Consider the following 20,553-nt stretch of genomic DNA (forward strand, 5'->3'; position numbering starts at 1 on the left):
AATGACGATTTCTCATGCAAAATGTTTCATATCTATATATTAAAATGCTAAGATAGTCCGGGGGAAATAATACGTGGCTAGCCCCGCCCCCCGCTGCAGCTGCCACCCAGCCACGTTACCAATGAAAACTGCTCCCGCCGCAGCCGCAACCAATGAAAACGTGACCTGCCAAGGAGAACCTTTTTTCTCACCACCTTCTCTCAAGCTCCTTCTGTCTCTTGTGCTGTCTCTTCGTGCGCTGGCTCTGAGAGGAAGGGGTGGCTACCCTGATTTCCCTCACCCCCAAGCAAGCAGGACGTGCTTCTTTCCCCTCTGCTGACTGAGGGGAGATGTGCACTGGCTCTGAGGGGGAAGGGGTGCCTACCCTGACCCCTCCCACACGGCAACTTGACCCTTTGAATGTGACAGGGAATGCCCACTGAAATGCACTGGCTTCTTCCAAATGGCTATGGAATGTATTGAACTCCCAAGTGACCAAAGGCCATTCAGAAATTCCATGCATTCCTATGGCTATTTGGAAAGAATTAGAGCATTTCAGTGGGCATTCCCTGTTATCCATTCTAGTGCATTCCCTACAAGCCCTTGACTTCTTGTAACCAAATTATTATCCCAAATTATTGCATCTATCTAAGTGAGGGGCGTGGCCATTGGGGTGGGTGTGGCTGTGGGGCATGGCAGGGAGGGTGTGGCTATGGGGGCTTTCATGAGAGCACCTGCTCTTCTAAATTTGTGACTACACAACTGCTGCTGACTAGCCCACATTGAAGAAGTGGGAAAGTAGTAACAGCCAGCCACCCCTGCTAGTGATGAAGTCTGTGAGATTTGGGTCCCTCTCTGAGCTGTGCTACCACTGCCTGTGGTGGTGACATCCCTTCCTCCCCGTGTATTTACCCCTTCATTCTCTCCTTCGTTGCTGAGGTGAATGGTGGCTATGGTAGATACAAGGTGCATCTGCCCTTCCCATCTGGGAAGAGGGGATGTTATCCCAAAAAGGGGTAATTTTCTTTTTCAAAAAACCAAAAAACCCAAAACCCAAGGCTTGGGACCTTTACTTCAAAAGGGGAGAGGGAGAGTTGTACACTGGAGGCGGAGAGTTAGGTTGAACACTATCCATGTAACTTTTAATTAAGTATTAAAGATGTCAACAATGCAAGCAGCTCAGATAAGATTAATAAGAAAATAACATCTTAGAAATAATAGTCCATAAACTCGTTCACTAACTAACCTGGACTGGCCAGGCCTAAAGTAAGTAGGCATTGGGTGTTGTCATAGGGGAAGAGAAGCAGCTGTCATACAGGCCCCAAGTTCCAGATTATCACCTCTCCATCTTGGTCTTGGGCTGTCACCTTTATAGGTGAATGGTGGATAAAGCATCTTCCTGGCATCCGTCCTTCATCCAGGGGTGAGCAGAAGACCAGCCCTGTTAGATCAGGCCCAAGGCCCATCTAGTCCAGCATCCTGTTTCACACAGTGGCCCACCAGATGCCACTGGAAGCCTACAGGCAGGAGTTGAGGGCATGCCCTCTCTCCTGCTGTTACTCCCCTGCAACTGGTACTCAGAGGCATCCTGCCTGAGGCTGGAGGTGGCCTATAGGCCTCCTCCGACTAGTAGCCGTTGATAGCCACTTGCCTCCAGCTCCGGTCTAGGATCCGCGAGGCCTAGGATCACAGCGGCCTGCAAACTGCAGAGCTCTTCTCTCCCCGCCTCTCAGCTGATCGGCAGGTGGGTGGGTGGGGCTTCCAGAGAGGCCTCGGAGTAGGTCTCCCTGAAGCCTGTACTCGGCAGGCCCCAAACAAGCCAGGAAGGAGGCAGCCAGAGTTCTGCAGCAGACCCTCTGCCCAGACCATCCAGCACAGCTTTTGCCAGGTAGGCTGTGAATTCCTTTTTGTGGTTACCCCCCCCCCACACACACACCATATATAGGGATCTGCTTGCCATAGGGCTTTGATATGGGGGGTGGGGCGAGACTGAGAAGTCTCTGAATATTTAATTTAAAACAGACTGAAAAATTTGCTGGCTTTAAAAACAAAAGCTATCTAAAAAGGCCTATAAGTGGCTTGTTCCATGGCAGAAAATTACAAACACTTCTGGAACAAATATTTATTTATTTATTTATTCATTCATTCATTCATTCATTTATAAATACACTTATGTTCAAGTTGTTTTGCAACCCAGAAGGTCTGAGTGAGAACTGTGAAGCATGTTTTGTGCTTTTATTTTATTTTATTTTATTTTTCTTGTGTGTGAACTGCTCTCCAATAACTTGCAGGGACTTCAGGGTAAATCTGGCCAACATGTGAATGCAGCATCTCCATTCCAGAGGAGATGTGTGTTAAAGGGCTTTAAAGCCTCGTGTGAAAAACCTCCTGGAATCAAACTTTACTGAATTTGTTCAGAATTCTGAGAAAACAAACATAGGCTCACCCTGCATGGTTGAAAGTCTCCTTTGCTAATCTGCAGCAAGGGGGCCATTCCCCTTTACAAGCATGGGGGTGGGGGTGAAAAAGGGCAGGCAAGGGTGGACGGGAGATTACCTTATGTGCTGCTCCTCTGTGTCGGCTGTGGTGGCTCCTCTAGGCCCTGCTCGTGCTACCCCCCCTCTCCCATCAGCCCGGGGGGACCCAGTTCGGGCCTCCATGCTTTAGAGTGACCTCCGTGCATGTGTGGAGGCCATTTGCATCACCATGCAAATTTGACCTCCCTATGTGTGGAGGTCACTCTAATGGCCTCCATGCTAGTGTGGAGGCCTGAACCGGGCCCCTGCCAGCCCAGGCTGATGGAGGGGAGCATCAATAGGGCCCAGGGGAGCTGCCACAGCCCCCTTTTTCAAACACCTCTTGCTGGATTCCCCTTTACAAGCATCTGAACTGGTCTAACTGGGCCAAACGAGTTCAATCTGAACCGGGCCCAGTTCGGCTCGAACTTGAACTGGCTTCCCTTTTTGGAGGGCCAGTCTGGTTCAAGCTTGAATTGGTTCACACATGCCTACTCAGAAGTAACTCACTAATGTTTGAATCTGTAGGCTTATTTCATTTGTATTCCTTGTCATTTGAGAAAATCAGTACTTGCCAACCTCTCTTCTTTGGTGAGCATGTAAACCAAGTCCATTGCAGAGAGGACAGACACCTTGCCACTTGAAAGTGATAAATGTCTCAGGAAATCAGCATCCCTCTCCAGTTACAGACTCAGTCTGAACAGAGTAGAATGACTTGCCCAAGACTATTCACTGTGAGAGTAACATGATAACCTGAGGGAAGGCAAGAAGCCAGACCACAGTTTCCCTCAAGAGTATTATATCTCAGATTAATAGATGCAAGGAGTTAGTAAACAGAGGCCCAGATTATTTCTGCCATCACTGATGGGACAAAGTTGTTCTCAAGCTATTTGCACTAGGCCCAGAGATGTCGTAACACAATACAGAGCCAGGCCTGCCCAGTCATTCAGGTAAAGGAGGTAGCTGTTTGGATAACAACATTCAGCTATATAATTATCTTAGAAGGAGAACTACTGCCTACACTTTAGAAGGCAGCACAGAAGCACCTTAGCAGCGGATTGGTTGGATAATATCCCCTCCATTCCAGAGGACATGATCAAGAGCCTACTGATCTTTAGCTTCTCAAGGCATAGGCATGACTTTAAATGGGAGGAAGAAAGAAGTGACAAATATTTTAAAAGGATATTAGAAAATAATATGTATGTATTCAAAATATTTATAACCTGCCTTTTAGCCCAGTTCAAAAGATATTGCTTTTTAAAGCATATGTTACACATATCAAGTTATGCTCTCATGAGTCTTATCCATGTGATCCCTGAGAGTGATGATTAACAAGTGGATTATTACAACTTTCCTTGTGATCCTGTGGATTGTGAGCTCTGACATTTTCCACAGTCACCTATGGAAAGAGAAAGATCTGTGTTCACACAGGGAGCATGCAGCCAATTCCATTCCCAATGTGAGTGTGTGAAAGCAGGGGTGTAGCAAGGTTGGAGTGGGCCCAGAGACAAGATTTTAAAATCCCCCCCCCCGAAGATCAGCTCATGAAGTACAGAAATCTTAAATGAGGCTAAATAGTGGTAACAAAAAGCATAGTGTTTCTGGTAGCTCCAGGTCTTAACACCCACATCAATTTGGGAGGATGAATACAACTGAAGGAAGCCCAGGTGGGTGTGTGGCTGGGGGAGTCAGTCATGTGACTTGCCTCTGGGGCGGGCCCAGACAACTGCCTCCCCTTGCCCTATTATAGTTACGCCCCTGTGTGAAAGAGAGAGATCAGTGAGCTCAGATTTAATTGATTTGGTCATTAGGAAGCTTGTCATAGGTGTTGGTTGCATTAGATTCAGAGAAGACAAAGGAAGGATGGATGATATGCAAACAAATAAACAAAATGTTGCACTTGTGGATGCCTATGGTCAGATGCCAACGTTATGGCCTTTCACAGGGGTTCTCAAACTTGGGCCCCCAGATGTTGTTGGACTTTGGCCATTGTGGTTGGGGATGATGGGAATCGTAGCCCAACAACATTGGGGGAAGAGACCTCTGCTCTAGCACGTTTCACAGGAGATCTGAATAATATCTACAGAAAATAAAGGTAAAGTGTGCTGTTGAGTCGGTGTCAACTCCTGGCGACCAGAGAGCCCTGTGGTTTTTCTTTGGTAGAATACAGGAGGGGTTTACCATTGCCTCCTCCCATACAGTATGAGATGATGCCTTTCAGAATCTTCCTATATTGTTGCTGCCTGATATAGGTGTTTCGCATAGCCTGGGAAACATACCAGTGGGGATTCGAACCGGCAACCTTCTGCTTGTTAGTCAAGCATTTCCCTGCTCCGCCACTTAAGGTGACCTTCTGAAAATACTAGGGGTGTATTCTCACAATGAACTGGGCTGGCAAAAAAGCACTGGGAATCCTAGATGCAACGGCATACATGCCAAGTTTTCTTTTATTAGAACCCAGAAATGTAGGACTTGCCATCAAGCAGTCCCATTGCCACCAGTGCGGATAAAATCCTAGATCTGTGGTTGATGTGGGCTACATTTCCAAGTTCCCACAACACCATGTGGATCTAGGATTCCCACTTTCCCATCAGCCCAGATCATCATGAGAATGCATCCTAGAACATTTTTATTATTGCGCTAATTTGTGTACTGTATAAGCCTTTTCCATTAGATAATTGAAGGGAATGTTGGGATATAGTTTGCAGAATTTATTTTAAAAAGCAAAACTATTTTTCAAGCGTTAATATCACTGCCTTGTCTAGTTTTTATTTGTTATTTTAAATCAATGTATATCTACAGAAAACTTGTCAAGCAAGGAAAACATTTAAAAGGCTAGAAAAATATATTCATTTATATGCAGCATGAATGTTACAGCAATGTTATTACTAGTCTCTGAAGGAGATAAATGGTCAATTCTAGAGGAGGAAAATGCTTTGAAAATGGGATGAATGAATAGTGTAGAATCAATCACATTTCCTCTACAGCCTAGGGTCATTCATTAAGAATCTGTTGGTGAAGGCTAAACCAGACAAATTATACATTCATGAGCAGGAAGCTGAGAGTTTCACTTGGCTAATCAGAAGCTGATAACCTGAGTGTGAGATTCAGTTACTTTTCAAGGTTTCGGCAAAACAATACAACCAGTATAACTTAAAACGTTAAATTGCTAAATGCCTAAAATAGTTGCAGACAAAAATGGCAGACTTAAAGAATTACCTTCAATAGAATGTTGAGTGATGGAAAGCCAAGATAACAATTAAGTGGTAAAGAACTATTTTAAAAAGCTCTGTACAAGAAAGCCAAGGTCTTATTTCAAAGGTACTCTTTATTTCACACCAAAAAAAGAGAAAGAAATTTTGACAATTGTTCATAAGGCAGTACACACACTGAATGAGATCTACAGCAATAACCACTTCCGTCATGTATGGAAATGCCTGAAAGGAGGCACAGAGCAGACAGACCCCGACAAAAAATGACTGAGTTATGGATATTTAAATACACCCAGAAGCTCTGGACACAAATGTTCCATTGTGCGATTTGCTGGGGACCTTCTGCAACCTGACCTGAGGGAAGAGGTGACTTTGATAAACACATGACAAATACGAAACCAAAATCAATGACCTATAAGCAAGTATCAAGTCAGTTCTCATGAGGAAGTGCTTGCAAGGGACAGCACTGGGACTGGGAAAGTGTGTTTAAATAAAAAAGATAGTCCTCGTTAGAAGTATCTCCTCTGTACATTTGGAGGCTTGAAATCAGGGCTGGGAAAGAGCATTCAGCATGAGGCCTCATACAATCATTCAGGAAGCATTCAGTTGTTCAGATGGGCTAATGCAATTGGCTATTTATGCTGATGATGAATGACACTTATTTTGTATTTACATTGTATTCATCATTTTGGCCCGCTTTGAACTCTATTCTGGTCAGGACACAAATAAGATATTGATGAGTCTCTGCTTCATTTCCTGTGATAAAATCCATGCATGATAGTTTTTATATAAAATGGATTTTAGGCAGTAATTTTTTAGACAAATTTGTTCCTTTTTGAGGATGATAGACCTAACATTTCCATCAGACTAGGCACCCATACCATGGATGTTTATGATGCACAATCTTAACTGGAGCAATTTCCACTTAGAAGAATTTGTTCATTATCACTTACAGAATCTAAAAACTAATGTTAATAACAAAGGTCATTTCAAGTTTCTGAACATTAGTTGATAAATGACCTTAAATCTTATGCTTTCCCTACATTACTAGAGTAGGCTGAAAGATTCAAGTGCTGCCATGCTGGTCCACAGGAGCATCATCATTTATGCAAAGACACCTTTCAAGATGCATTCTTCTGACAACTCCTGTTAGGTAACTCTACACAGCCCCAAACTATCTGTATAGGGGCTACTGCTGTTTATTCTAGCCCTCTAACAGAACCAAGTATTAAATGTGCAGGGCCTGCCACCTCCCCTCCAGTTCAATAAAAACATCTTGTTCATGCTTCTTTCTTCAATGAACCCATTGTCCTGTGATTCAATTACACTGGCAGTTCCTCCCACGTTACCTGGTTTTCTAGATCAATGGCCAGGATAGATGAAACTCATTGTTTTAATTCATTCAGAAACTGGGGGTGGGGATACACAGCAGTTTTCATGCTGTGAAGCAAGTTTTCTATCCTATGCCACCAAAGCCTAATCCAATCTTTCTATATTACATGCTTGAACACCTCAGGTTTACACTGCACTCTTTACCAGAGGCTGCATAAAATTAGGCAATGTGGTTAAGTGATGTCTGTTAGTTCTACATTTTCCAAATCAAACACATGGGGCTACATCAATGCTGATGTGATACCATATTAGTGTTCTCTGAAAAGAGCATGTATACATGGGAGAGCTAGCAGATTTCATATCGTATTTAATAGGATTTCAAGATCCATCTGCTTCTTATGATGAAACAATGTAGTGTTGCAGATACTTTTTGCCCCCATGCTTAGGCTGTAGTTGAAGAGCAAAGAGTATTCACTCCCACTTTATCACATCAGTAACCCAAACGAAACAGAGCATACAGCTAACAGACTTCCCCAGTTCCAGCTACTCTTTTTAAACAGAAGTCAATGGAATGATGCAATTGCTATATTAGAAACTGCATTAAATGTCATATCAACTTAATATTCCCAAAGCAAAGTGGAATAGACACACCCCACTAATTTTCCCCACACTTAAAAAACTGCTACAGGTGCAGGGACATGCCCCATTCCCTACTGAAACTAAGCTTAAATATGCATGGCGGAAATTTCTTCCTATTTATCCCCTTCTCTTTCCCTTGTGTCAGTATCTAGATTTTAAGGTCCCTATTGGAGGAATGTCCTCTCACTAGAGAAATATTTATGTAGATGGCTGCTGCTTTGTTAACATTTGAATAATTGCTTGCTTTCATGGGCTTTAAGTGACCCACATGCAGGGTGGATTTGATTTAAATCAAACTGATTTAAATCATGATTTAAATCAATAGCAGGGTGGATAAAAATAAAAAAAAATCCAATTTAAATCAAAAATCCAATTTAAATCAAAAAAATCAGATTTTTTTATTTAAATAGGATTTTTTTTATTTTTATCCACCCTGCTAGTGATTTAAATCGTGATTTAAATCAGTTTGATTTAAATCAAATCCACCCTGCCCACATGGCTTTTCATGTTTGAGAAGTTATCATTTCCCACGAGCATGTCAAGATGCTCCTGCCAACATTTTATTTGCTGTACTCATGACCTTTACATCTACAATTAAGTTTTGCTTGAGGGTTGCTTTTTATTTAAAGAGACAGGCAAGAAGTTGGGTCTTGAACATGTGTAGCTCTGAAAGCAATTTTTGTGACCACTTTTGTATTACTGGTAACTGGCAAGATCTGATAAGTTTGCCTCTACAAAGAAGTGTGCCTGTGATAGGAAAGTTATACATGTGTCCAGAAAACTACTAGTCCTTTGTCATGAGTCTTCAAGGTAGCCACATACTCACAGAATGACAACATTCCTATTGATTTTTACTATGGCAGGCAGAGATTACATAGTCCTCTTACATCAATTTGGCTTCTAAGTTGAGAAAACACGATGCAAAGCCTTGATGAATGTGCCTTTTGAAAGATTTAAGGGAAGGCAGTAGCTTCTCTCATCTGTGATTACAGATAACAGCTGCACTCTACCTTAGTTGTGGTAAAGTCTTTGAGTGGACCAAGAGAGATGCTAAGATACACAAGCCTTAGATCAGGGTTTTTTTTATTTACAGTTTGCCCAATTGAATTCAAAGCATAATTAAGAATCACAAAATCAAATAGTATACTTGATACAAAAAAGTGCACATATAACCCACCATAGCAGTTTATGGCGTTTTGTCATATAGGTACTTGGTGAAGCATAGGTTGAGTTTTAGGTAACGGACAATTCAGAGATGGGCTTTATTTAAAGCAGAGACCACACAGTTAATTGGACAGAACTATATGTGGACAAGTTACATCCCCATGGTAGTGGCTACAAGTATCTCCATATTTATATCTGAGAATCTAAGCATTTAGATGGCTGAAGGCTTATCTCAGTGCCAGGTTTAGTCCAAATTACTTATCAAGCATAGTACAGAAATGATCTGTGCAAATGTCAGGTTCCGACTTTTAGATATGTACCTTTAACAATCAGAACTTAAACTCCTTAGAAATTTCAAAATTGCTTCCACCAAACTTCTGCCCCAACATGTTATCAAAAAGTCATCATTCTGAGGTGTCAATTGCACCAAATCAAAAATTGACTTTAAGTTCTGAAAGATTAAAAAGCTATTCCCCAGTTTTGGTGGTGGAGGCTGCCCCCGTTCAGTTTTGTACATGCCGTTTCCAGCTACTCTCGAGACACCTTCCAATACCTTGTCTTCCTGGCACATGCTGTTAATTTATAACAAATTTAATAAAATGGAAATTTGAAATACCACAGTAAAGATAAGAAAATAGTTTGTCAATATTGTTTAAGCTACACAGGCTTCATTAGAATAGCCACACATTAAAGGTTTGAAATAAAAATCTGTTCATCTTAGGCTTCCTGGCAATTCCAAAGGAAGATGCTGGAGGGAACCTTTTTGCTGGATACATCCTTCTCTGTGGAATTAAGCAGAAGCCACTTCCACCATTTGTGTTTTTTTTCCCCCTAGTGGTTTTTATAAGCATGGGGGCTTTAATTTGAATGAAAATAAAAGCCGAGTCCATCGTTCATCACTTCATGAACTACATCTAGTGAGGAGGCATTATCCATGGCCAATCAAGTTGTACTTCTCATCTTGTATTTCCAATTCCAGCTGTTGAACCCCAGAGTCCACCCATTATCTTCTGGCTCTTGAGGATCAAATTGCTCTTCTGGAGGATGACTTTGGATCATCAGATACTCTTGTGTGGCTCTCTATGTTGAATTGGTACAAATAGCTGAACTGTAGCATAAACTGCACTGGCATTCTGTGTTTTTCTCATGCTGGGATATCTAGCCATCTTGGATCCTTCAGGGAGCTGGGTAGGGAATGGTGGTAATTTCCCAGCCAGGGTCTCTTAACAAAAATAAAGAAGCGAGATTGAGAGAATGAAGAGGCCGGTAGTTGATTGAAGAGAGTTTCCATGTCCATGGGTGGTATTGCTCAGAGTGCTAAGTGGCACAGAAGTTGAACTTAAGTTGTTTGAGAGGGTTGTAGTTGTTCCATTATCACCACCTGTCTAAATACGGATGAAAGAGATGGTGAAACCATATTTTGCAATATTATATCTTAACTTTCATTCTCCTTAGAGGGATTGCAACATTACTCCACACAAATATCTATTTATCTCCATTCAGTCATTTAGCAGAGATGAAGATAAAAAGATGAAGATAAAGAACCATCTTTTGGTTCTTTAGATATGTACAGTGCAGAGACAACCCACCCCCAGGTGTATGCAAGACAGAATAATTTTTCAAGTGACAGGTACTCAGAAGGCTCTGTGAAGTCTACCAAAAGGTAATACAGCATTACTCCCCATCTCCATTGTGCACCCATCTTTGTCCTAATATTTACAGTCTCGGCATCATTCTGCCTCCTTTAAGAGCAGAAAACTGTGTTGAGTTTTTCCCTCCGTTTGTCATTGTACAGACACTATAGATTACTTTGAGGCATTTGCAGAGGTACTCAAATCAAATGTTAAAAATCCCAGTAAAAGTCAATATATAGTAGATACCAGTAGACATTTAGTAGGTTCTCAGAATCTCAGTACCAACCCTAAACACCCTTGAAGAGTGTTTATTTGGTTTTGCAGGCTGCCACTCGGTTGCTTAATAAAGTATCTCCATTGCTGGCTTTAAAATTTAATTTGAGATTTTTTATACACAAAACAGAAGTTATGGAAAACTCAAGTGTACTACCATTAGATTATAAACTAGTAGAGTATTAGAACAGAAATTAATGTAGAGGGAGCAGCCGTAAGTTTTGGGGCATAACCAAAATGGAACACACATCAGCCAATTCTTAACACAATGCAAGCTAAGGGCAGAATCTTTTTCAGGACTTTGAAGTATTTGAAACCTTCTTCTTCCCATACACATGGATATTTTATCATCTGAGAAACAAGTTTCCAAAAGAAACGTTCTGATACAAAGCAAAACCTGTTTTGCCAGAGGCACTAGTAGGATGAGCGTGCAGAGAGAGAGAGCGCGCGCGAGAGCCCTCTTTCAAAGCACAACTAGATTGCTTGGGTGGGGGTTCACCTCTCTCCAGTCTAATACAATTTACCACTAAACTTATTAAAGTCCCTTGGAGCCACAGACCAAGTAGAATGAGATAGAAGGAAGTACTACAGAACTAGTGCAAAGTTCTAATCGGACACCTTCCATGCAGTAGTCAGTACTGGCTTACTGGGAAAAGTGTTAAAGAGGCAGATGTACATACTCCATATATATTTTTATACAGGAAGCTAAGCTACACAAAATATTAAGACTTCAGCAGCCACATGAAAAATATTTATCTGAAAGGGTATGGGAAATCACTTTTGACTGCAGAGGACAAAAAAATAAAATTTTCTGCTATGATCAGCACTGAACGATTGCTTTATACCCTTCACACTGTACACTACTGATTGTGGCCATAGCAGCAGACTATTGTGTTCACAAAAGAAACGAAGGCTGAAATTCTACACAGCGGGGCTGTTATTCTTTTTAAGTTGGTGGGATTTAAGCAGCCTGGCTGCAGAATTTGAGCCTAGCTCTCGAGTCCCAAGAGTTCTGGATACCAACTTGTGAGGGCATTCTGTTGGCAACACAGAATCATCTATTGTGATGGCATACTGTTAAACACAAGACACAGCCTCACTAGTGTCTGCTAGCCTGTTGACTAACAAATGCCTCCGTGTGGGGCAGCATACGGGGCACAAATAGGGAATACTGTACTCCAGAAGACCAGCTGCCACTTCCCTCAGTTTTACTAAACACCTTCAGATCCAACGTTTTATATTTGGTTCCTTAAGAGGCTCTCTTGACAATTGTAAGAAATAATTTGGAGATTTTCCTGCTACTGCTACATTAGAAGAGCATCATGCCAGCTACCCACAGTTTTGTGGAGGTATGTTTGTAATCCAGAGAAAACTTCAGGAGCACGTAGCACAGATCTTTTCAAGGCTTCCAAGTCACTTCTCCAACCCATTTCCAAAAGTCTTCCCCACATGGTGCAGGTAGAGGGAGAGAAGCTCCTCACTTAAGGAGGGTTTTTTGGAGGGGGAGACACATGGAATTGGTTTGGCAGGGAGTTCAGCAGAACATCTTCAGATGCTTGGGGATCTGCACCCAACACTTGTCCGAATTACAATGGTCTTGCCTACTCCATCCACTGCCCTGTACTAGTTAGGTGTATTGCTACCCTTTATCAAGGACTTCTCCGGTCCTTGCAGCTCTGCCACATCCAACTTGAGCCCATTGGGAAAGACAACACATGCCTTGGCTCTTTTCTGCAGCTGGCACTAAAAGCATAATCAAGCAACAGCTTTAGATCATCAGTATCACTGTTTGATGAAGCAGCTGGTCCGCAGAAGTCCATAGCAGAATCTAAAGGGAACGCAATCCTTGCAACCTGTGTTTGAGTTCAGAGAGGCTTTCAAAACTCCTCTGGAATATGAGTATGCCAATGGTCCAACAACAAATGGACCATTTGTTAAAAGCGTTTCAGTTTTCAAGCATGTTATGAAGTGAAACTCTATTCAGAACTCTACTAGAGGTTTTTTGTTTTTACATATCTTGAGTTACAGTACAGTTGATAGTTTGTATGTGCATTACAATAAAGACTCATGATGGATGCATGTATAGTTCTAAAGCAGTGGCTAGCCAGAGATCATTCGCTAGAGGCATGCAACTGGAGAATCTACTGGGGTAACAGCAGCTTCCAAACAGCAGGAAAACAGGTGGCAGATACTCCATGTTGCTGGGGGTTCTTATTTTTACCCCCAGATAATTAGCAGAACACTAAGGAAGCTACTCACTCCAGTTACAGAGTAGAATACAGAGTTTAGTTGTTGCAGCTATTTAAAGAAGACACATGGAGATTCTTGTAGAACTAAATACTAAGTATTTAGCTGGTGAAGTACACTTTGGATAGGAAAGACCTAATCCTTAATCTAAAGGACTACATAACGAATGGGTAGGGGGAGAGATGTTTCCATCTGCTCTCTAAGAGGAAAAGAAGGAGATCTGACTCTCACAGGAAATACGTGAGGAGTCCAATGGTGGCATAGAGCAGAGACAGGTAGAACAGCTAGGGAGACCCTTACTCACTATCTCTACTCCCAATGCCTCTAGTGGTCATTAGGATAGTTGGTGTAAAAGGTTGATACACTGGAACTCCATCGCCAACACATGTAAACTCAAAAACAGTTGTATATACAAGACTGATTTTGTTTTCTGCTTGTGGCCAGGGAGTTTTCGGAAATCTTTCCATTCATATCATTTTAGACTATCAAGAAGCCACATCCTGAAGAAGCTCATGTTCCAAGAAACAAAGCCCTCTCCTACTCCTCGTCTACACTAAGCAGCCCCTACACTCACGAAATACATCACTGGAGATTAATATCTAACCAAGTGAGGTTCAAATTAAATATTACTTTGAGCATGCAATTGGGGTTAGCTTTTTAAATATTCAGTAAACAGCAGCTGGACTGAAACCCTGGTGTGGGGGGGGGGAGACAGAGCGGAGAGATTCTCACTGCTCTTGCCGGAGCCCCAATGTCTGTTTGCCCCGGGGGAACAGCCCACCCATCCACCGCACTGCAAGAGATGCAATTGATCTCTAATCAATTAAGTTGCATCCTCATTTTGTGTAGTTAACTACATGTCCTTCCACACCGCCAGTGAGGAGCCTCGCGCAACTTGGAACGGTTGGCTTACTCTTGTATAGTTCAGTACTATACAGAGGAGTTTTTATGCTATTAGCACAAACTAGTGAGAAGCACTTGTCGAGTGCCTCACCCACCCAGAGCAGTCCTTTGACTGGAAGAATCTTCGTGAGAGACACACACACACATAATCGAGCCCAACCTAGAAAGCGAGGGAAGGGAAAGAGGGAAGTTGGGAGTAGGAAACAGGGTTGAATTGTGTGCCTCTATGATCCGGCCCTATATGAAGGATGGAGAGAAGAGATAAACGAATTATTAAGTCCGGGGCGCGGGGGGTCGAGCCCTAGGGATCTTTTCTAGAAATACAGGCTTTAAGATATCAGCTCCCGATGTCTTGTGTCTCAAACGGACGGGCACGGGGAGCGAAAAGCTCTTGGGTTACTTTGCACCCTGACTAATCAGCGATTCCGAAGCGAACTACAGGAGCGATCTATGGGAGCTTCTATGGAGCGATCTATGGGAGCCCATTCACACTGCAGAGGAATTAACGCGACCTGCATGAAGGAAAAGCAAGAGCAACGTGGAACTGGGGGGGTTGTCCCCAAAGGGTGGGACCAGGAGGACTCCACACTGCGACCACTCCCGGGGCTCACCTGCGTGGGTAAGAGAAGCGCCAGGAGCAAGAGCCCCAAGCCGAGCCGTGTAGCGAGCGCTGTCCCCATCTCTCCTCGTGCAGTCAACGCTTTGCTATCCCCCGAAGCTGCTCTTGAGATGCAACGTGGAGGCGGCGGCTGCGCGGGGCTTTTATGGGCGCGCCAAGAGACAAGGCGGAGAGGGGCTGGCTGGCCACCCTCTCTATCTCCTCCCCAAAGCGCCTCCCCTGGTTTTTCTTTTTTTGGTTCAGCCCATACCGGCATTCCCCCCGCCCCCGGCGTCTCTCGCCTTCTGCGCTCCCGCCGCTCCGACGTATCCCCAACTCCAGCCAACGAAAAGGTCTCTCCCTGGCTGGGTGTGCGTGGCTGAAGTAGACGGGGTTGAGGGCGAAAGAAAGGAAAACGAGAGGTGCTCAAGCAGGTCTGCAAAGAAGCCACGCTTTAGACCGGGAAACTGTAACCTTGCTGCCTCATTTCAGTTGTATCTAGGATTGGCTTATAGTTATTTAGTGGTGAGAAAGAAAGCACTTACCGGTAATACATGCGCAGAGAGGCGGTGTTTGGTCCTTCTCCCCCTTTTTAATTTTTTTTAACGATTACATTACATATTCCAAGACGAAGTACTGAAAATTAAAGTTTCTGTGGCTCAGTTCTGAGAAGCCCTAACTAAGTCTTCCATTCAGGACATGCAGGGAAGGAGCTGAAAGTGTTTTCGCATGCTTAGGATAAGTGAACAAATACGTGGCTGTTAGGGAGGCGGCCAGCAGCATGTTTTCCCACTGATCCGGTGAATTCGGAGCACTAAATGAAAATCGTGGAAGTTAGCATTGACTTGACCCAAAGGACAATGAGTGATCAGAACTTAACTTGAGCCCGAACTTTGAGCCAGGCACCTTTAGACTCGGCCTTTTCCTTATGGGAGCTGCTTTCCAGAAAACACAGGAAGAAATAATAAAGAACAGAGTCTCATTAATCATGTGCAGAGTGGCTCTCACTGTTCAGCCGACACAACAAGCCCCTACACATCTGGGGTTAAGGGGAGGTCAGAGAGCATGCCTTCCAAACAGGTAGCCCTAGCACCACATTTCAGAAATGAAAAACTGATTGGAGCAACAGTCCATACCCTTGTTTAGGACAAGGGCAGAGTAACCGAATGCTATTTCCTTATTGGCATTGGTGTTCATGAGCACTCTGGGTCCTGAAAATGACTGCCAACTGCTGCTGCAGTGCTGCAGCTGGAAGGAAAGAAGGAAGGAAAGCGGGCCTGGAATGCAGTCCACAAGCCAAACCTCAAGCTCCTCTCAGTTTTGTCCAGATCAAGTCTCCCTCCCTCTCATCAGCCTTCTAAAAACAGTAGCAAAGGGGCCATCACGAAAGGTAAGAGGGCCGGACCCCCTCTGTCCCTACTGTTACTGTAATTTAAGCACTGTGAGACTCCCTGATATACGAGCTTGATGGCCCTGTCTAGAAGGAGGCCTCAGTTCCTGCTTCATCACTCTTTCCAGTGCATCAGCAGTAGGTGCCAACCCAGCAGGATGCAAACTCACTTGTCGCTGAGGATTAGGCATAGTTCTTCATCATGTAATCATTGCTAAATGGAAGAAGCGGTTCTCCCCACCCACCCCACTGTGAACATAGAATAGAGAGTGCCTCCAAGAGCAAGGTTAACTATCCTTTTTTACAGTGACATGATGATTAGAAATCCAACAGAAAAATACTTGACTGTTAAATGTCTCCGGAATTCTGCCAGGAACAGGCAGCAAATTAGTGAACACTGAATAAACTCAGTGATCCTACCAAGCATACCCCCTCGAGATTGTTTAATGCTAATTAATTGTCCTGTAACACACTTTAAACGTCCTTTTGAACCCATGTTTAGGATTGCCACCTTTTTTTCTGGCAGGATTCTCATGCCTTTAGCCTGTAGCTCTGTGTATCAGGCAGCAATTCAATAGGTAAAATGTTTTTCATCACTCCTGCTGAGTGCTGGGGGGAAATTCAATCCACTAAGTTTCTGCTTGTCATTCAGCTGTTAAAGGAACAGAAAAAAGCTATGCCCTATAGTGGTCATGCAGTTATGAAAAGGATAGCATTTTCCTAATCTTTCCATGCATGCTTACAGGTGTAGAATGTGACTTCTAACTGGCAATAGTGATTGTGAATTTTGAACAAGAGGTGATAGTTAGTTCTGTGGCAATTAACCTGAATTAGACCAGGGTAAAGAAGTTTTATCCTGTGTTTTGGGTGCCTGTCTTAACTGTTTCTATATCACACTGGTATGGAAATAGGTTTGGGTTTGGAAATTAATTGTGTGGCTGCCTTGCCTTAGAATAGCAGCCTTTTCATTTTCATTTTGATCCATAGATCTGATCTCTTCCTGCTCCCCACCCTGATTTCCCCTCACTCACAAATACAGATTTATGTAGGAAGAAAAGCAACATCTGAAAGGGAAGAGAGCCAAGGAAGGCTATAGCTTAGTGACAGAGCACTGAAAAGCTTCAGCGTCCAATTCCCAGCAGAAAGGATCTCTGGTAACAAAAAGATCTTGGAGAACCTTTCCAGGCAGAGCAGCTAACACTGGACTACCTTTATAAATGCAGCTACCTTTGTTTATATGGAAAAGCAGGTGCAAATAGGACCTGAACCAATCCAGTTTTGGTGCGGCTTGCTTTGGGATAGCTGTAACAAGTTCTGTGGTTTGTTTTCTAAATGACTCTTACGCTCAGGGGCATAACAAGGCTGGAGTGTGGGCCCAGAGACAAAACTTTAAAACAGGCCCCTCGCTGATACACACACACACACACACACTTCACATGTGACTTGCCTCGGGGGGAGGCCCTCGAGGCGTGGGGGCCCCCAGGCAGCCGCCTCCCCTTGCCTAATAGTAGTTATGCCCCTGCTTACGCTGATGATTCATAACTGCTGTAGTGGCAATGGGTTCAAATCCCCACTCAGACATGTGGCTCACTAGATGACCTTGGGCCAGACACTGTCTCGCAGCTTAATCTATCTCACAGGCTTGTTGTGAAGATCAAAACTGGCAGGAAAGAGTTGTGTAGGCCACCCTGAGCTCCATGGGAAAAGAGCAGCATGCAAATGTAATTTAATAATCAAATCAATGGAAATGTGCTGTTGATTTAGATATGATGTGGATGCACTTAATTCTTCTTGATGAACAGATGGACAATGCAATAGTAGAAGTTACTGCAGTAAAAGCTATGCCACCTTGTCTCATTTGAATATTTAACAGTAACTGTCTATAGTTAACTAGTTTTGGAGTAGTCCTCCTGGTCAACAGTTTTGCAGACTTGACTGAAGCTGCTCTTCTGAAGAGCAAATTGTGTGTTCATAAATGAACACATTTGCAGCTTTGGTTTTGCGAACACATATAAACAAAGGAATTGTGTGCGTTTAAAACCTGTGTGCATTTAAAAGTCTTTAAAATGAAAAATAATTCCTCTAGTAAAAGGAGCCAAAGCAGGTAAAGGTAATTATGCGTATGGCTTTAACTGATTGATGGACTGTGTAATCCTTTCAAGGTCATACTCATTTTGATGGGAGCAGCAAACACTGACCCTGATTAACTAGGGAATTCCCTTGTTGGTTTCACCTGTGGCAGCTTTCCTGGTGCTAATTGTCAACTAGCCTGTCTTATCAAAGGCTGTGGGAGTTAGAGGACACAGGGGAAAAAATAGTTTTTCAGTGTGGAACAATGAAGTGTATTTACACAGAATGTTGTGGTTTGTATCTGACATCAGTGGAGAGCGAAAGGTCCTGACCCTCTTCCCAAATCCAAGTAAACAAAGTCACACAGCCTAGTAATGCTCCTGGATCCAGTTTTGCTCTTGGACTCCCAGCCAGGGGTGTCATAACCAGGAACTTGTTTTATTGTTAACATTTTACTCAGCTTTACTCTTTCTTGGGGAATGCCAGAGGAAACCCTGGGAGAGGTGTGAATGAATCACTTGTAGGATTTTTGTGTTTTCGTTCAAAGAACCCACAGGAGCCTCTCCTCCCAGTTGGATCAGGGAAACAGTGCTAGGGAAGGGATACGTAATCTTCTCCATTTGCAGCATTTTCCTGATCTAAATCTCTCCCTCCTGATATTTGCCTCTAGAGTGCCAATGGCTCATCTAATTGGGCCTTAAAGAACATACACTTAGCAATAATGCTCTTGTAACCTGCAGGCTTGATTACTGCAATGCTATCTGCATCAGACTGCCCTTGAAGAGTATTCAGAAGTCACAGCTGGACTAGCATGCAGCTGCACAATTCCTGGTAGGAGTGTATCATGTATAGACTTGTCAACAGTTTTACATTTGCTGTAGCTTTCTGCCTTCTCCTGATGGTGACAACAACAACACCCTTATTCCTTTTGTCCTGCCATAGCCCCACCCCCCAACAGGCTTTCAGTTTTCGTTTTAGAATAATAGGAACATAGGAAGCTGCCTTATGCTGAGTCAGATCACTGGTCCACCTAGCTCAGTGTTGTCTACATGGACTGGCAGCAGGTCTCCGTCTCTTACGTTTCAGTCAGGATGGGGTATCTCCCACAGTCCCTGCCCTACCTGGGGATGCCAGAGAGTGAATCGGGGACCTTCTGCATGCCAAGCAGATGTTCTGTGGCTGAACTATGGTCCCCTCCTCCCCTAAGGAGTAGACAGCCTGCCTTGCAGTATGTTACAGTAGGAGGAGAGCTGGCCTTGTGGTAGCAAGCATGACTTGTTCCCTTAGCTAAGCAGGGTCTGCCCTGGTTGTATATGAATGGGAGACTAGAAGTGTAAGCAGTGTAAGATATTCCCCTCAGGGGATGGAGCCGCTCTGGGAAGAGCATCAGAAGGTTCCAAGTTCCCTCCCTGGGACCATCTCCAAGACAGGGCTAAGAGATTCCTGCCTGCAACCTTGGAGAAACCGCTGCAGTCTGTGTAGACAATACTGAGCTAGATGGACCAATGGTCTGACTCAGTATATGCCAGCTTCCTATGTTCCATGTTCCTATCAGTAGACACTATCTCCCCTATCTTACAGTAAACAGCACTTACATGCATTCACCCATCCAAACGGAAACCAGGCTGGACTCTGCTTAGCAAAGGGGACCATTTGTGCTCACTACCACAAGACCAGCTATCCCAAGCAGGTGCGGAGCCAGCCAAGCGGCAGCCTGCGTCCAGCCCTGCTCGGTGGCCCCCTCCAATACGCCTGTGCACGTGATGTCACGTGCACAGGGGCATGGCTCAGGCTCCGGAGGAGCCCAGAGTGAACTCCCCCTCCCACACTCGGGCCGCCGAGAGCCTGGGCGAACTCTTCGCCAATTATTTCAGGCAGCTCCGACTGCCCAATAGAACGTTTTCCCCTTCCTCTCTCTCTCTGGAGGGAGAGAAAGGGAAAAACGTCCTATCAGGCAGCCAACGCTGCCTGAAATGACTAGGGGAGAGCCCAGGGGCATGGCCTGGGCTGCTGAGAGCCCAAACGAGCTCTCCCCTCGTCATTTCAGGCAGCGTCGGCTGCCTGATATGATGTTTTCCCCTTTCTCTCCCTCCAGAGAGGGAGAGGAAGGGAAAAACGTTCTATTGGACAGTCGGAGCTGCCTGAAATAATTGGCGAAGAGCTCGCCTGGGCGTGGGAGAGGGGAGTTTGCTCTGGGCTCCTATGGAGCCCAAGCCATGGGGCAGGGCCTTTTCCCATTGGCGGCCTGGGTTCTTTGAACCCTTTCACCCAATGGTGGTTCCACCCTTGATCCCAAGACTATCTCCCAGTGTCTGAGAATGAAAAAGGTAATCATGCTTCCATGATTTCCATGAAAATGTAAAAAATAATTTTAAAAAAATCTGAAAAAAGGCAGGCTAGAAAATAGAATAGGGCCATTTTAACTATGAATGTACATTCTAGACAATGTAGGTTTTGCATTTGAATTACAGAAGTAAGAAATACCAAAGGCACCTGTAGTAGTAGCAGCAGCAGCAGTAGCAGTGTGAAAACATTCTAAAATTTCCGTCTACAAAATGAAAACCATAGTACCCCTCATCAAAGTGTTGATGAATGG

The 20,553-nt window shown here is 43.9% G+C and overlaps 1 protein-coding gene across 1 annotated transcript; it reads right to left on the minus strand.

The window, feature by feature from the left end:
* Positions 1 to 8,744: 8,744 nt before the first annotated feature.
* CD24 (CD24 molecule) lies at positions 8,745 to 14,789 on the minus strand. Its single transcript, XM_053290411.1, has 2 exons — positions 14,511 to 14,789; positions 8,745 to 10,227 (listed from the first exon to the last, which is right to left on the minus strand). The coding sequence occupies exons 1-2, from the start codon at positions 14,772 to 14,774 to the stop codon at positions 10,066 to 10,068; spliced, it is 426 nt and encodes a 141-aa protein (XP_053146386.1). The 5' UTR covers positions 14,775 to 14,789; the 3' UTR covers positions 8,745 to 10,065.
* Positions 14,790 to 20,553: the final 5,764 nt, after the last annotated feature.

The sequence above is a fragment of the Hemicordylus capensis genome, chromosome 1 (assembly GCF_027244095.1).
Source record: "Hemicordylus capensis ecotype Gifberg chromosome 1, rHemCap1.1.pri, whole genome shotgun sequence".
Classification (NCBI taxonomy): Eukaryota; Metazoa; Chordata; class Lepidosauria; order Squamata; family Cordylidae; genus Hemicordylus; species Hemicordylus capensis.

Excerpts from the sequence above, each read along its gene's own strand:
- CD24 (XM_053290411.1), bottom strand. The coding sequence starts at position 14,774 with ATGCCGGTATGGGCTGAACCAAAAAAAGAAAAACCAGGGGAGGCGCTT. Across the intron at positions 10,228-14,510 it reads CGCTTCTCTTACCCACGCAG|ACAGGTGGTGATAATGGAAC; the intron begins GTGAGCCCCGGG and ends ATCCGTATTTAG.